This window comes from Crocodylus porosus, unplaced genomic scaffold (genome assembly GCF_001723895.1).
Source record: "Crocodylus porosus isolate Cpor-Errol unplaced genomic scaffold, CroPor_comp1, whole genome shotgun sequence".
NCBI classification, from domain to species: domain Eukaryota; kingdom Metazoa; phylum Chordata; order Crocodylia; family Crocodylidae; genus Crocodylus; species Crocodylus porosus.
This window is the reverse complement of record NW_017728931.1, coordinates 80,972,088-80,986,808: the sequence shown is the minus strand read 5'-3', so window position 1 is coordinate 80,986,808 and position 14,721 is coordinate 80,972,088. Positions and strand designations below refer to the sequence as shown.

The 14,721-nt window shown below is 38.8% G+C and overlaps 1 protein-coding gene across 1 annotated transcript; it reads left to right on the top strand.

Annotated features, from left to right (window-relative positions):
• Positions 1-241: 241 nt before the first annotated feature.
• Positions 242-9,212, top strand: DYRK2 (dual specificity tyrosine phosphorylation regulated kinase 2). Its single transcript, XM_019543259.1, has 2 exons — positions 242-2,218; positions 3,516-9,212. The coding sequence occupies exon 2, from the start codon at positions 3,537-3,539 to the stop codon at positions 5,115-5,117; it is 1,581 nt and encodes a 526-aa protein (XP_019398804.1). The 5' UTR covers positions 242-2,218; positions 3,516-3,536; the 3' UTR covers positions 5,118-9,212.
• The last annotated feature ends 5,509 nt before the right edge of the window (positions 9,213-14,721 follow it).

Below are 14,721 nucleotides of genomic sequence, written 5' to 3'. Positions count from 1 at the left end.
TGTTCCAACTTGTACATTGCAGAATTTTTGTGCTAGTCTTATCAATATAGTCTTCCTCATGCATTTAATCTTTTTGCTCATCTCCTTCCAGAATCAAGCCAACTCCCATTAAGTGCATTTGGTTCTTATAGTTTCATAGCTTGTAGGGTTGGAAGGAACCTGAGCAGATCATCGAGTCTGACCCCCTGCCATGGTGGGAAAGAGTACTGGGGTCAAACAACTGCTCTGAGGACTAAAGTCTTCTTTTTGGCTGAGTGAGAAGAATAGATGTAGAAGAACAGGGCGCTCTTCCAGGAAATGCCAAACAAATATTCTTCAAACTTGACCTGGAGGAATTGCCTTTAGGAGTGACAGAGCACTTAAGTTTCCTTGAAGGCTTAATTCCCGGTGTTTCTGAGATTTCAAACAAGGGAGGCAATTAGTGTCAATATTCTATATATCTTCACTGTGCTTGAATGTTTCAATCTCCTTTGCTTCGAATGTTAGCATGTCATAACATTTCTTGCAAGATCGATCAAATTTGATTACCCATGCCCAAATGACTTTGCAAATAAACATATGCAGTTGAATCACAGTGATGAAATAAAACAGGTCTGTTATTAGAGCTGATTCAAAATGGATGCGGAAGAACAGTAAGCTCAGCAGAAACAACTCCCAGGAACTCTGGAGAGTTTCTTTGTTATGCAAACCTCAGATGGACAAACTGAAAGGATATGATCAAAAACGTGTAGATAGTGTCTAGGTTTTTCTATTTGGGGGGAGGGAGGGCATTGAAGAATTATTTTATTAAAAATGTCTTTGTCACAACACAGTAAAAACTGTGAATAGAATCTGACAGTATGGTATAATCTGCTCTAGATGGACAGACTTTCTCATGGGGGAAGTCTGTCATTCTTTCGTAGTTAAAACAGCAGACTTCGTTGCCTGAAATCAGAACCCACTCTAGTTATTTGTGAATTTAGTTTTAGCACATTTTTTAAATGATTAGTGAAGTAGTTTTTTTTTCTTTGGTTGCAAGAAGAGAAAATGAGAATCAGATATGCAAGTGTTCTTACTCTAATGAGGTTCTTCTGCATAATAGTTTCAGTGAACTTGTGTGAGTGATTTGGCATCAATACTGCAGCTGGTATATCAGGTGGAGAGATAACAGTAGAATTCTTCTCACACTTGTGTAAGACCAAACTGAAAGAAAGGAGGGTTGTTTGTATAATGGTAACATGTGGCCCCAGCCACCAGTGGTACTCCGTTTTGTCCAGAGCGATGCTGTACAAACATCTAGCAGGAGACATTCTGCACCCTGAACAGCTTACATTTTAAATAAATAGGCCAAGAGTAGAAGAAAGGAAAGATTTTCTCCCATTCTGTCAATGGGAAACTGAGACACAAAAATATTTAAATGTCTTGCCTGTGTTTACACAGGAAATATGCAACGGAGCCGGAAAGTCAATGGGTAGGGATATATGAGATATATCTGAAAAACCTCCCTCTTTCCTATTAGTGGGAAGAACTCTAAGATGCTCTTGGTAACACTTGACCATCAAGACATTCGTCAGGTCATTTTTATCCAAAACATTAATGGGAGAGAGGGTAATTGGCCAAAGATGACACCCTTATTTTGCTTCTTTCCTGCCAGTATACTATCCAAGACATGCTAAGAAGAAGACCCTGTATTTTAGTTTGAAAAATATTTTTTACTGAATCCAGTAGTGAGCAGTTGTTTACAATCCCTGGCTTGGTATCACAGTTGTGAAGTTACCTTAAAAAACTGATGCACTGGTGATTTTTTTTTTGTTGTTGTTCCCATATTTGTAAATGCATCTTCAGCACCGGTCAGTCCCACAGCTATAACTTCACTTACTTTCTTGTGAATTCTTTGCAGTAAATTCATGTAGAAAATTCAGGCCTCATATAGTCATACCTAATATTTCTAAGTTTGCCACATATCGTCAAGGAGCCAAGAGAATGAGTTTAAGTTCCTAAGACCTGTTTTTTATTAATGCCAAGAACCTGCAGCATGTACACAGGAGAGCATTCAGAGTTGTGACTATTCACACTTGTTAGGTCAGGCCCTAAGAGCCAGAGTAGCTCCTTGTGTAACTATTGACTGTTACCACCATTGGAATCCATAGTTTCAGTAAAGCTTAGTTTTATTACTCTGTTATTCTCAGATGCATATGTGTTCCCTCATTGGCTTCAGTGAATTACACAAAGGATAAATGTAAGTTAAAAAGTTACAGAAAAATTATTTTTATGTTAAAGATTTAAATTTATACATGAAATTAATGTGTTTAAAACTGCTGCAATCCTTTCTTAGGGACAGAATAACTATCCTCTGCATAGAATAAATAAGGAATTCTAATGGTGTCTATTTAGGTGACAGGTGTATGCTTGCATATTGTTTGCTTCTCTTTACAAAATGTGGTAATGCACACTAGTTGTTTTTACCCTTCAGTGCTTCAGGTCTTTTATTGTTTGAGATCACTGAATGCTCATGTTTGATCTATAATTAAAACTAGAAAACCAGACCTATTTTCTAAATTACAGAAGTATCAGATTGTGTTTTCTTTTTTTTTTCTCTGTACCATGGCTAGTACTTCATGCTACCTAAGTGCTATTGTAATAGGCCTTGGTTTGCCAAATTGCTTAAGCATATACTTAGGTCCAGTGAATAAAAGCTTTGCTGAAAGAAGGCTGTGGCATTTCCATGTGTTAAACTTACTTTCTTGGATTTTTATAACTTCCAGATTCTTTCTTTTTTTTAAATGTCAAAGCATATTCCTTGTAGCTTAAAATTATATGTAGCAGCTGGTTTCCTACTGCAGGCCTGTCCAGCCAGCAGCCCATAGACCCCTGCAGCTGTCCTCATGGGTGGTTGGTGTGGGGGGTCCTGTGTGCTGCCAACACTGCCCGTGTGCCAGGCAAGGGGGATTCTGCAGGGCCATGTCATGCCCACATGGTAGGAAATGTGGGGGACTTCCTAGGGGGTGGGGGTGGGGGAGGGGCTGTGCACGACCGGAAGATGGACAGCCCTGTCCTACACCAGATTTTGAGTTACAATCCTAATTGTTATGAATTTATACTGAAAGGGAACAGAAAGAGCCTTATCAGTAGAATTGCTGGCAGGCATAATGTGAATCTCAGGCTTAAGTCAAACTGCTACTTGTATTTTGTAGCGTCAGGTTTAATTTCCCTCTAACATACTTCTTGATATGACTGGACTATTGCCATACTGATTGCCCAGAGAAATACTTAGCTTATGGTACTACCACATCTTTGTTGCAAACCTTTAATTTAAATAGTCGTGGGAGAGGGAATCTTGCAAATGCAGCCAGTATTGAAAACATCATGACATATTGATCATACATTAACCTAACTATAGACAAATGACTTTTAGAAAAATGGTTAATAGAAATAATTCTGACATAGAGGGGTGGAAACATGGGGAGTTTTGGAAATCTAGATCCTTCAGTTCTATGTTCTTTTTTTAATTGGAAACATATTGTTTTGAATTTTAGGCTGGAGGTAATAAGCACACAATGAATGAGCACCTACATGTTGGTAGCCACGGCCAGATCCAGGTTCAGCAGCTGTTTGAAGACAACAGCAACAAGAGGACAGTCCTAACGACACAACCAAATGGACTTACAACAGTAGGCAAATCTGGATTGCCAGTGGTTCAGGACAGACAGCTGGATAGTGCTCACAGGCGACAGGGGAGCTCCAGCTCTTTAAAAGCTACAGATGGAACAGGGAAGGTAAAAGCCTCCCCTATGACACCAGAGCAAGCAATGAAGCAATACATGCAAAAATTAACAGCCTTTGAACACCATGAAATTTTCAACTACCCTGAAATATACTTTTTGGGTCCAAATGCAAAGAAACGGCAAGGCGTGATTGGTGGGCCAAACAATGGTGGATATGACGATGACCAGGGGTCTTATGTGCAAGTACCCCATGATCATATTGCATACAGGTATGAAGTCCTGAAAGTAATAGGGAAAGGAAGCTTTGGGCAAGTTGTAAAAGCCTATGATCACAAGATACATCAGCATGTGGCATTAAAAATGGTGAGAAATGAAAAACGTTTCCACCGCCAAGCTGCGGAAGAAATCCGAATTTTGGAGCATCTAAGGAAGCAAGATAAGGATAACAACATGAATGTCATTCATATGTTGGAAAACTTCACATTCCGCAACCATATCTGCATGACATTTGAGTTGCTGAGTATGAACCTTTATGAACTAATAAAGAAAAACAAATTTCAGGGCTTCAGCCTGCCTTTGGTTCGCAAGTTTGCCCACTCAATTCTACAGTGCTTGGATGCTTTGCACAAAAATAGAATCATTCACTGTGACCTTAAACCAGAGAACATTCTCTTGAAGCAGCAGGGTAGAAGTGGTATTAAGGTTATTGATTTTGGCTCTAGTTGTTATGAACATCAGCGTGTCTACACTTACATTCAGTCACGGTTTTACCGTGCTCCAGAAGTGATCCTTGGTGCTCGTTATGGGATGCCTATTGATATGTGGAGCTTAGGTTGCATTCTAGCAGAGCTTCTAACAGGTTATCCACTCTTGCCTGGAGAAGATGAAGGGGACCAGCTGGCTTGTATGATAGAGCTGCTGGGCATGCCCTCCCAAAAACTGCTAGATTCATCCAAACGAGCCAAAAACTTTGTAAGCTCTAAGGGTTATCCCCGTTATTGTACTGTTACAACTTTGTCTGATGGTTCTGTAGTGCTCAATGGTGGCCGTTCCCGGAGGGGAAAATTGCGTGGCCCACCGGAGAGCAGAGAGTGGGGGAATGCATTAAAGGGATGTGATGATCCCCTCTTCCTTGACTTTTTAAAACAGTGTTTAGAATGGGATCCTGCTATACGTATGACGCCCAGCCAGGCTTTACGTCATCCCTGGCTTAGGAGACGTTTGCCAAAGCCTCCAACTGGGGAGAAGACATCGGCAAAAAGAATAACGGAGAGCGCTGGTGCTATAACGTCAATTTCCAAGTTACCTCCAACTTCAAGCTCAGCTTCAAAACTGAGAACTAATTTGGCTCAGATGACAGATGCCAATGGGAATATTCAGCAGAGAACAGTGTTGCCAAAACTCGTTAGCTGAGTTTGAAAACCCCCACTGCTGGTTATACAAGAGATACTACATGGCTGAGCCTTACTCATATGAAGAAGTAGCTCAGATTTCTATTTTTATTTGCTCAATAACTTTATTCATTTGTATCTTTCAAGCACTCATTTTAAATGTAAGAAAAGTTGATTTTCTTTTTATAAAATATGGGGACGATGCTTTAAGTTTTTGTACTTCTTTTTAAAAATGTTTGTCTTCTAAAGTACAATTAGCCTTACTGTAATTAGTGTGGCACAGTAATAAACATCAGTGGCAGGCCACTGGTTACAACGTGATTGTCATGCATTACAGCTTGGCATCAAAGATGTTAACCTTTCTTTCCATGGTTTGGATTAGTTTTTCTTTAGGATAATTTTGTAATTCTCTTCCATACTTACAGATGATGGCCCCAATTTGGCAAAAAATGAACGTGTGCTTGACTTTGGTTTGCTTGGTTTGTTTGAGATTACTCAGATGAGTAGTTTGACACCTGGGTAAGCACTTTCAGAATTGGGGCCATAGCATCTAATATTGTCATTTTCTCCATGATGTTTTGAGGAAGCTGAGACTTCATAATGATACAGCCACATCCTAGAGAATTTTTAAAAAATGAGACATAATGTTAATGATTAAAACAAATGTGCAGGCATCAGTGCAAAAAAAAATTGCTGGGACTAAAAATACCATATTAGCATTCATACCGTGTATTAAAAGGAGAGGAACAGACAGTGGGAGGATGAATGAGGGTGGGATTGTATGTGTTCCTCTAAATCTTAATAAGACAGATGAACCACTTTCTGAAGATGAAGAAATGTAAAGGAAAATGTTTTGCACTTAATTTCAGGTGTACAGCCAACATCGCTCCCTTTTGGTTTCTTTCTTTTTTTTTCTCCTCCTATTTTCTCCTCTCTGCTTAGGTGAAGCCAGGACTCTCTACATCACATTTGCAGTTGTTGTCATCTTTATACTGTACCTCCCAGACTGTTAATGCTACATAGATTTCACAGATATTTTTTTCCAGACAATCTCTAGTTGATGGATTATGACCTCATTGGTACATTGTAACCTTCTGATCAAATCTGTATGCAGGGACAAAACACTTTTTTGCTTTTCTAGAGAACTACCATGTGAAGATTGTTAAATCTTAGCATGTTAATTGCATCCTCCGTGGATGACATCAGCTTAATTGGTGGAATAGCTGGTACATCTCTAAGGGAGAAACATCAAGGGAAAGTTAAGTGATTTGAATTAATCTTTAGCATGATAGCTGAAGAGAACCTTGAAGGAACAGTAGAGATTTATGTTGATGTGTGTGTGTGTGTGTGTGTGTGTGTGTGTGTGTGTGTGTTTGTGCGCACGCGCGCACATGTATGTGTTTTGATTGCACTCATGGAAAGAAAGTGGTCCTAATCAAGGGATGAGAACCAGGATTAAGTAAGAATTACTGTGCAGTGCAACATTTTTTAATAAAACTGTTTGAAACGTAAAATCAGTATTAAATCATATGCAGTGATAATAATCTACATTGGATTGTGAAGGACATGCAAAGGGAATTTTAAGGAAAGTAGAAAATAATCTGGAAGGGTTTGTGGATGTTGGAATGAGTGACATTAGGATGGATTTCATAAAACTTCAGTAACTTTATTATAAACAATGTTTATGTGCACAGATTTCACTACGTTACTTGTAAAAATGGTTAAAAATACTTAAAGCACGGTCCCCAGAGAGGCTAAGAAAGTTTCCGGTTAAATTCTCTTACATATTCATTGAGATTTTCACTTTAAACTTAAATTGCTCTTAATTATTTTAATTTAACTTAAGATTCTGGGGGTGTGATAGTAATAAGAAAAGATAGAACTCTCAGGAAACATATAACTGTTTGCCAAAAAGTCAATACATAAAGAAACCCCAAAAATAATTTGTGAAAAAGGATGATGTTTATTAATTGCTAACTTTAACATTAGAGCTTTGATAAACTAATGTTCTTACTATTTTTTTAAATTAGAGTTCTCTGTCCCAGTGTTAAATGTACACAATTTTATACAGTGTGTGTAAGTGCAATATGTAAGCTTTTATGGAATCATGTTCAAAACTGAGATACAATAATATAACTAAAATAAAAGTGGCATTGTAATCCAAATATCCATTAACTTATGATTGGTAATTTCTAGGTCTAGAAAATAGACTTCTAGGCCTATTAGCTTTCATATAAAATAAACATATTAGATTCCTATGATAACTATATTTTTCTGCAGTAACTGGGATTCTCCCCTCTCCCATTAGCTGTTTAGGAAATTCACAAATGTTAAAGCATGAAGATTGCATTATGAGGGAAGGAAATAGGTTTTCCCCATCACATTTTTGTTCCTGGTTTCAGTGTAAATATAAGGAGAAAACATTACATGATTAATGGGCTAAAACCACTACATTTTCTGTTTCATGTAACCAGTTCTTAAATGCCAATAATGCATTTGTGATTGACTTTATTCATGAATGCTACCGGAAACTTTTAGGCCAAAATATAGTGTGCAGAGCTATTTTTTTAACCCAATGCATTGAAACTTCAACTATACCTAAAGAAGCAGCTATGTTATGGTTTTTAGTAATCTAGCTGCTTTTTATTGTAGCTTATTTCTAAATGTAAAAAAAAAGGGAAAAAGGAAAAGGATGTTGCCTCTTGCTTTGATGTGATTTTATTATAAGGGCTCTGATAATTAGGCACATAGAAGTTGGCTTGGAAACAGTGCTTAGTCTCACATGTAACCATTGTCTAGGGATGTCTGAGCTATTTTCAGATTTAGTAATAGCACAGTGTTGTCTTGTCTTTGATTGCAGTCTCTTTTGGCTCAGTTACTTGCACCACTGGAGTGTTCATTACCACTTAAGTGTTTTGGAACAACAAAGTGATGCAAGATGTGTAGATTAACAATAGAGGATAAATTGTGCCCTTGGTGTTAACAATGTGCCTTTTGTTATAAATGCCATGTTGTAGGGCATGCATTGTGGCCTCTTTAACCCTTTGAATACTAGATAGTGAGGATGAAATCTATTTTTAAATGCTCTACCTGTCTTAAAAACATCCTGTACTTTTTCAAGGCCTTAATAGATACCATAAGGCAATCATACTACTATGCTCAATAGAACACTCTATTCTTGTAGTAACTTCCATGTTGCGTAAAGGGGTTAAAGATGGCACTTCCTCATTGGTTGTACCTTAACATCAGACTGGTTTTTTTTAAATAAATTTTTGTTACGATAACACTAGAACGAAATCAACTGTATTTGTAAAAATTTACCTCAAACCATTTAATTTTATAGTGTGATTTAATCCCAGGGCATTTGGTATGAACCAAAGTGCATTCCTTTTATATGTGCCTGGCTCTAATGAAGGTGGCCAGGGATTTTTACAATTTGGGTGCAAGGCACTTAAGCCACTTTTAACTTGATAGGTGGTGTGGAGTTCTAAATGACTCCCGGAGAACGTTAACACACTTTAGGCATAAGTAGCATTGGGCAGTATTAGAATCTTTAAGAAGAGCGTGTATTATTTGCTACTCTCCATTTGGTAATATATATATTTTTTTCCATCAATGATGTTTCCAGTAAGTAGGAAAAGAACACTTTGTTCCATGTTGGTAAAGATTTTAATATTGCCCAACTTACTGCTCCGGTAGCATTTAAATAAAATATACATTTGTGAATTATTGTTTCTAGGGGCTTGTACATCTCTGCTACAAATTGTAATTAAAATCTCAGCTCAACTGCTACAACTGTCTAAGCAGTAGCTTGGGTTTTTATTGAGCAACGACTTAGACACGTGACTGTAATATGCTGCAACTGTGTGTACTGAAAACGTGAAAAACGATTGAATGTTGACTGTGTATATATGTATGTATAATTTTCTGTGAGATGCTGCTGTCGCCACTTAACATTAAAGATGTTGTAGTGGATTTTAATCCTAGTGGCCAGTTTTATGATACTGTATGTATTGTACAGCTGATGACAGGAGTAAGACTGTTTTAGTGAATATTTGTTACATTTTGTTGTTGTGGCCAGAGATCATTTCAGAATAAAACTTTATGTCCTACTTTACTTCTTTCCACTGCAGTTTGGATTTTGTTTGATCATACAGGTCCCTCAGATCATTGGCATTTCTTAACTAGGTAAAGCCTGATGGTATACACCTTGAAGTTAATAACCAAGCTCCTTGTACTGTAACCAGGAATGCAGATGCTTAGTGAGATCTATATACAGTATATACGTATTGATGGATGCAGCCTGTTTGGTTCATTTATGTTTAGACAATATCTAAAGGACAGGACAGGTCCATCAATAGCTGTTAAGAGTCAGGGATGTATCCTCTAACCTCCCCAAATCAATGATAGTTGATGGCAGAGAGGGTATAACAGGGCTTGGTTTACATTAGATATGCCCTGTACTTATTCTTCTTCTTCGGCAGTCCCTCACAGTCAAGGATGAATGCCTTCCATGACTGTGTTATCTGTGTGTCCAAAGATGGCTGATGAGGAGGACTTAGCCATCTCCTTTATCCCAATAAAGCACCGCCTCCTTGCCATGGTTGGAGACAGGATACTAGTCTAAATGGACCTTTGGTCTGACTCAGTATGTCTTTTGTATTCTTACTGAAACCTTTGAATGTTGCTCAAATGTTTCTTGGCCTGAGTTTTCTAATGTTCATCTTAGGTACCAGGGCTTAATTTTTCTTTATTCTTTTAAACATCAAGTTGTTGCTACACTTCGAAGGAAACAGGTCTTCAGTAAGAGTTTTGTCTATATAAGGAAGACAGAATTTAGTTTTCAGTTTCTTTTAAAATTTAAAATAATCATACATTTCTATTGTCAAAAATCTTTTATTGAAATCAAGCCTTGTACTATCTTTTCATCCAAACTTCTGTAAAATAAATGAGATTCCTAACTGAGGGAACTGGTCAACATGACAACCACAGCAATATTGATACTTGCTCTCCAGTATTTGGCAGAGTGACAGGTAAACAGACCATATTGTCAGTATTAAATAGGTTCATTGAACTAAATTCTGCTTGCAGTAAAGTTGGAATAAGTCCAGAATAACTTCATTATTCAATACCAGATTCTGTGGGTCCCAATTATATTTTATTGGCTAAATTTTCCCAGTTATGCCAGTGAAATCTAGAGGATCTTCCCTGAAGAATCACACTTCACAGTGTTCTTTTTTCAACACGGATGGGGAATTTCTGCAACAGATTTATGTAGTTTCTTCAGGAAGGCCCTGCATTCTTAGATATGTGTGTACTGATGATAAACCAAGTATGCGTTCCCACATCTTTAGCTAACTATCCTAAGAGTGAAAATAAATATTTGTAAATAAAAACCAGACGTGTCTATCATATTTTCTGAGTTCAAGACAGATCTTGAATAAGGATCTGTTACGCTGTATAAGGATAACCTCTCTGTGGCTACTCCTTTCTTTGCAGTATTTCTCTTGGCCAGATAATCATGGTGTTCTATCATGACCGAGAGCTGGAGAATTAGTGATCCAAATAAAGAATATGAAGAGCATAAATATTTACAATCCGATACAGAATAATATTCCTCAGTGGCACTGCTTCGTTCATTTTAAATCCCTTTCAGGCTTTCATTTTTAAGACCTTTTTTCCATATAGAGTTGTTGCTTATCATATCTGAAAACATGAGCAGGCAAGCTTCTGATCTGTTGAGGCAGCTGTGGGTGCAAGGCACTTAAGCCACTTTCTATGAGAAAGGATTGGATGTGCAAAAACCAGAGAATTAACAAGAAGTTTGAGGTAAGTGTTTCCTAGAGTGAGGAATGTGATATAACAAATTATTTTGGTTTCACTGAAGGATCGAGTAAGATTACAATATGGTACTGAGAAAGGAGTCACTTAAAAGTTATTTAAAGTGTTTGAAAACTATTTAGGACTAATTTAGTATAGTCTAAAACTGTCTTTAAAATCAGTGTCACTCTTCTCTTTTGAAGCTTGTCATTTTAAACTCTTTGCTAATTAAAAGATAGCTTTCAACCATGATTTTTATGCCAAACTCTTATAGCATTGTTACAATTTTGCTTTAAAGATGTAATTGCTATTCAAGTAATGGGAAGAAAAGGAAAAGATTTGTTCTTTAGTTTCAAGTACTGTATAACCATGACATCAAATGATAGGAAAGAAAAAAGAAGAGCTAGTGGATTTGGATTCTATTGCCAGCTCTGTCAAAGACTTTCCTCTTGCTCTGGAAAATCCACTACTCAGTATATTTGAAAGCTGATTTTGTTAATCAGCTGAGAGAAGCTTGTAGTGTTGAGAACTTCCTCTATTTGATCACTAAAATGGCTCCTTAATGGTTAATGCCCAAGCCTAAGAATACAAGCTGAATCTATCAACTTCTGCTTTCCGAGAAGAAATAATGTTCTAAGGCCAGGCTGAATTCTAAAGCTTATGTCCAGAGGAGTTTTTAAGAGCCAACTATATGCCTTGGCATCCTGATAAAATGGGTCATTTACAATACAGAAAACAAGATGACTTGATTTTTGGCAAACCCTCTTTACAGCCTCCAGAAGTTAAGATGTATTCACAGATATCTCTGTAGAGACATCACAGATCGTCCATGAGTACAAGATGGAACATGGAGTGCTCTAGACTAGAATGGGCATAAATGCCGATGCTTCTTGCCCAACAGCAAGAGTTTCTCTATGTATGTGCTATGAGCAATTCAGTCTGCCTCAGGATGCAAATGGAGGTTTTATATGAAAAAAATACAGGGTTGCAATAAGGAAAATTCTATTTATATACCAAGTAGCAGAGTGGTTAGTGATTCGGATTGGGATTCATGAACTCCTAAGATTTGTTATCCCTACTGGCAACTGATTTAGACCCTGATTCTGCAGGCTCCTCTGCATTGCTACAACTGCACATTTAGTGCTTTCACTGGGTTTCTCCGTTGGGACAGGTGTCCATCTGCACAGAGCAACTGCAAGTTAAATAGTGTGAGGACCTGATCCCATGAAGAATTCAGTATGTGCCTAAATTTATGCACTGTCAGTAGTTCCTTTAGGCTTAAAAAAGACTCCTCACAGCATGTGGAATTAATCAATTAATGACTCAAACCTTAGCCATGCGGCCTTTGGCAAGTCACTTATGCCAACGCTTTCTGACTTAGGTGCCTAATTTTATATACTTAAATAAGTGATCTAGTTTTCACACCCACTGGTTGCATTCACTGTGGCATGCATGGAGGTTCCTATCTTTGCACACACATTTGAAATATTGACCCTAATTTCTCTGTCACTTGTTTCTCTATCTGTAAAATGGGCTTACTATTTACCTATAGATGAGTAGCTAGAATTAATAGAACTCTGAAGTTATACATTGCTATCATAGTAGCAAGCAATCACAGGAATGGCAGGATTAGTATCAATCACTTGTTTATGTTCTCAGTTAAGTCCCTTTTTGTGATTTGAAATAATCCTTTCTGGTTGGGATGTAGCTATTCTGTGCATAGTCTTCAAATATGGCAGGACCTGAAGAATTAATTTTCCTGCAGTACAGTTTTTTTTACTGTTGCCACCAGTGGAAGAACACTCTTAGAATACAAGATAATACCAGGAGCTGGTTTTATACAAGGTGGCTTATGCTGTTCTGCAACCCTCAGCATAGTAGACATATAGTGAGTTTGGAGGCCAAAGGAACAAGGCTTGATGGCATAGATAGGGACTGTAATGCATAGTGCTGTGGGGATTTGCAGCAACTTTTCCACCCATAAAAACAGCTGCAGACAGGCTGACTTTATCTTAGATCCCAGGCATGACTGAAGTTATGTCTGTAATCCTATTGAAAGTTGTTCCTAGGCTTGTCTTTAAATCAAGCCTGCTGACCATCTATATTACAAATCCCTTAGTTCCCCCAACAACAGTCCATCCCACCTCCAGTAGCTCTTCCCAGCATTGGACTTCAAGGTTGAGCTTCATCCTAGCCAAGCACTTGCTCCCTTGAGATGTGTTCAATACTCTCACAAGCACTGTTTGGCATAGCACAGGTCTCCCTCTGACTTTTTCTTCCCCCTGCTCTTTTCCCCCTCCCTTCGCTGCTTTTCCTTTTGTCTTGCTTATCTCTATCTATTTACATTTTCACTGACATCCCTCCACACTTTTAGCTTCTCTCATTCTTTGGAGTCTCAGACCAGCAGAGATGCCATATGCCTGGCAAACGGTGACTGTGCCCAAAAGCTTACTAAGAACTTTTTTCCAACTTCTCAGTTGGTCTAATAAAAGATATCACATCTACCCAAAGAACTCTACCCCTGGCACTTTTGCACCCTGCATCCTGTCTATCCTGCACATAATTAGAGTCAAACCTATAAGAAGAGGCAAGTAATGTGTGATCCTTACAAAGGCTTCAGTTGAGCTTCTTGTTCTTGGTCTGCCCATATATTCTTACTCTGACTGTTTTAATCCCAGTAGCAGCCAAAATCAGGAACGTAGCAAAAAAATCTCAGCCCAAGTGGGATTTTGTGGGGGGTAGGAGTGGGGAAGGGGTTCATTTTAAAGTAATGCTTTCCCTTTCTCCTAATGCAGTGTTCCATTTTTTTTCCCCCAATCTAGGCATTTCAGGTAAAACAAGATCCACACTTGCACAATGGAAAGGCTATATTCTGAGTGACTAAATGATTTATAATTAGGAATTAACTAACATCAATGTTCTTCACACATTAGCTGAGAATTGCTTGCAGCTAATAAATCTGGGCAGAGTTGTCAGAAAGGAATGCTCGTGTGTGTTCACGGTTCCGGAGGGCAGATGCTTTGCAAGCCAGCGTTCCTTTTTCCCCCAGATCCTGACCGAGTCCACCACATTCACCAGGTGAGTGAATGGCTTTCATTCTGAAGACGTGTAATAAAATACTTGCCAGTTTATTTTTATAATCAGTGTTTGGGAAGCGGTTGCTTTGATGGCATTTACAGAGCTTGTGCTGGGGTGTGTGCACTCCGTGCTTCACAAGACCCCAGACAGAGGCCCTGCTCCTTTCTGTTGAAAAGGAAGCTTCCCCAGTGCCCCCTGCTCAAGGCAAAGTTTATCAAAAGTGATCAAAAGTGGGGAGAGCACAAATTATTTCTCTTCTTGTATAGACTGGGTTCTGTGCACCTGGGGTGTTCTGACCAGGGAAAAGCCAATAACATGCTGTAGTCAAGTCAAAGCAGATGACTGAGAGTTAAGCCTATAATCTTTATTTTGGCTTCCCAGGGCTGAAGTAGTAGGTCTGCCTGCGTTTGGCAGTGGATTCTCTCCTGCAGCCTAAGGCTTAGCTTTGACTCTCTGAAAGTCAAACCAGCGTTCCCCGACGGCAGGCCCACTGTGCATGCGCATAGTTTAAAAGGGCCCGCAAAACGGGGAAAAAAAACAAACAAACAAACAAAAACCACACTCAGGTAGGCTCTGGAGTGGTAAGAGATGCACGGGTGAAGCCCGCTGCGCCCCCGCTCCCCCGAAGCCCCCCAGCAGCTGGGCTGGGTCAAGCCCCCGCCCAGGCCCCTACTTGGCCCAGCCCCCCAGGGAGCCCCGCGACCAGGCTGCGTAAACAGGCGCTTGAG

What these genes read in the sequence shown, in the direction of transcription:
- DYRK2 (XM_019543259.1), top strand. Translation starts at nt 3,537, where the DNA reads ATGAATGAGCACCTACATGTTGGTAGCCACGGCCAGATCCAGGTTCAG.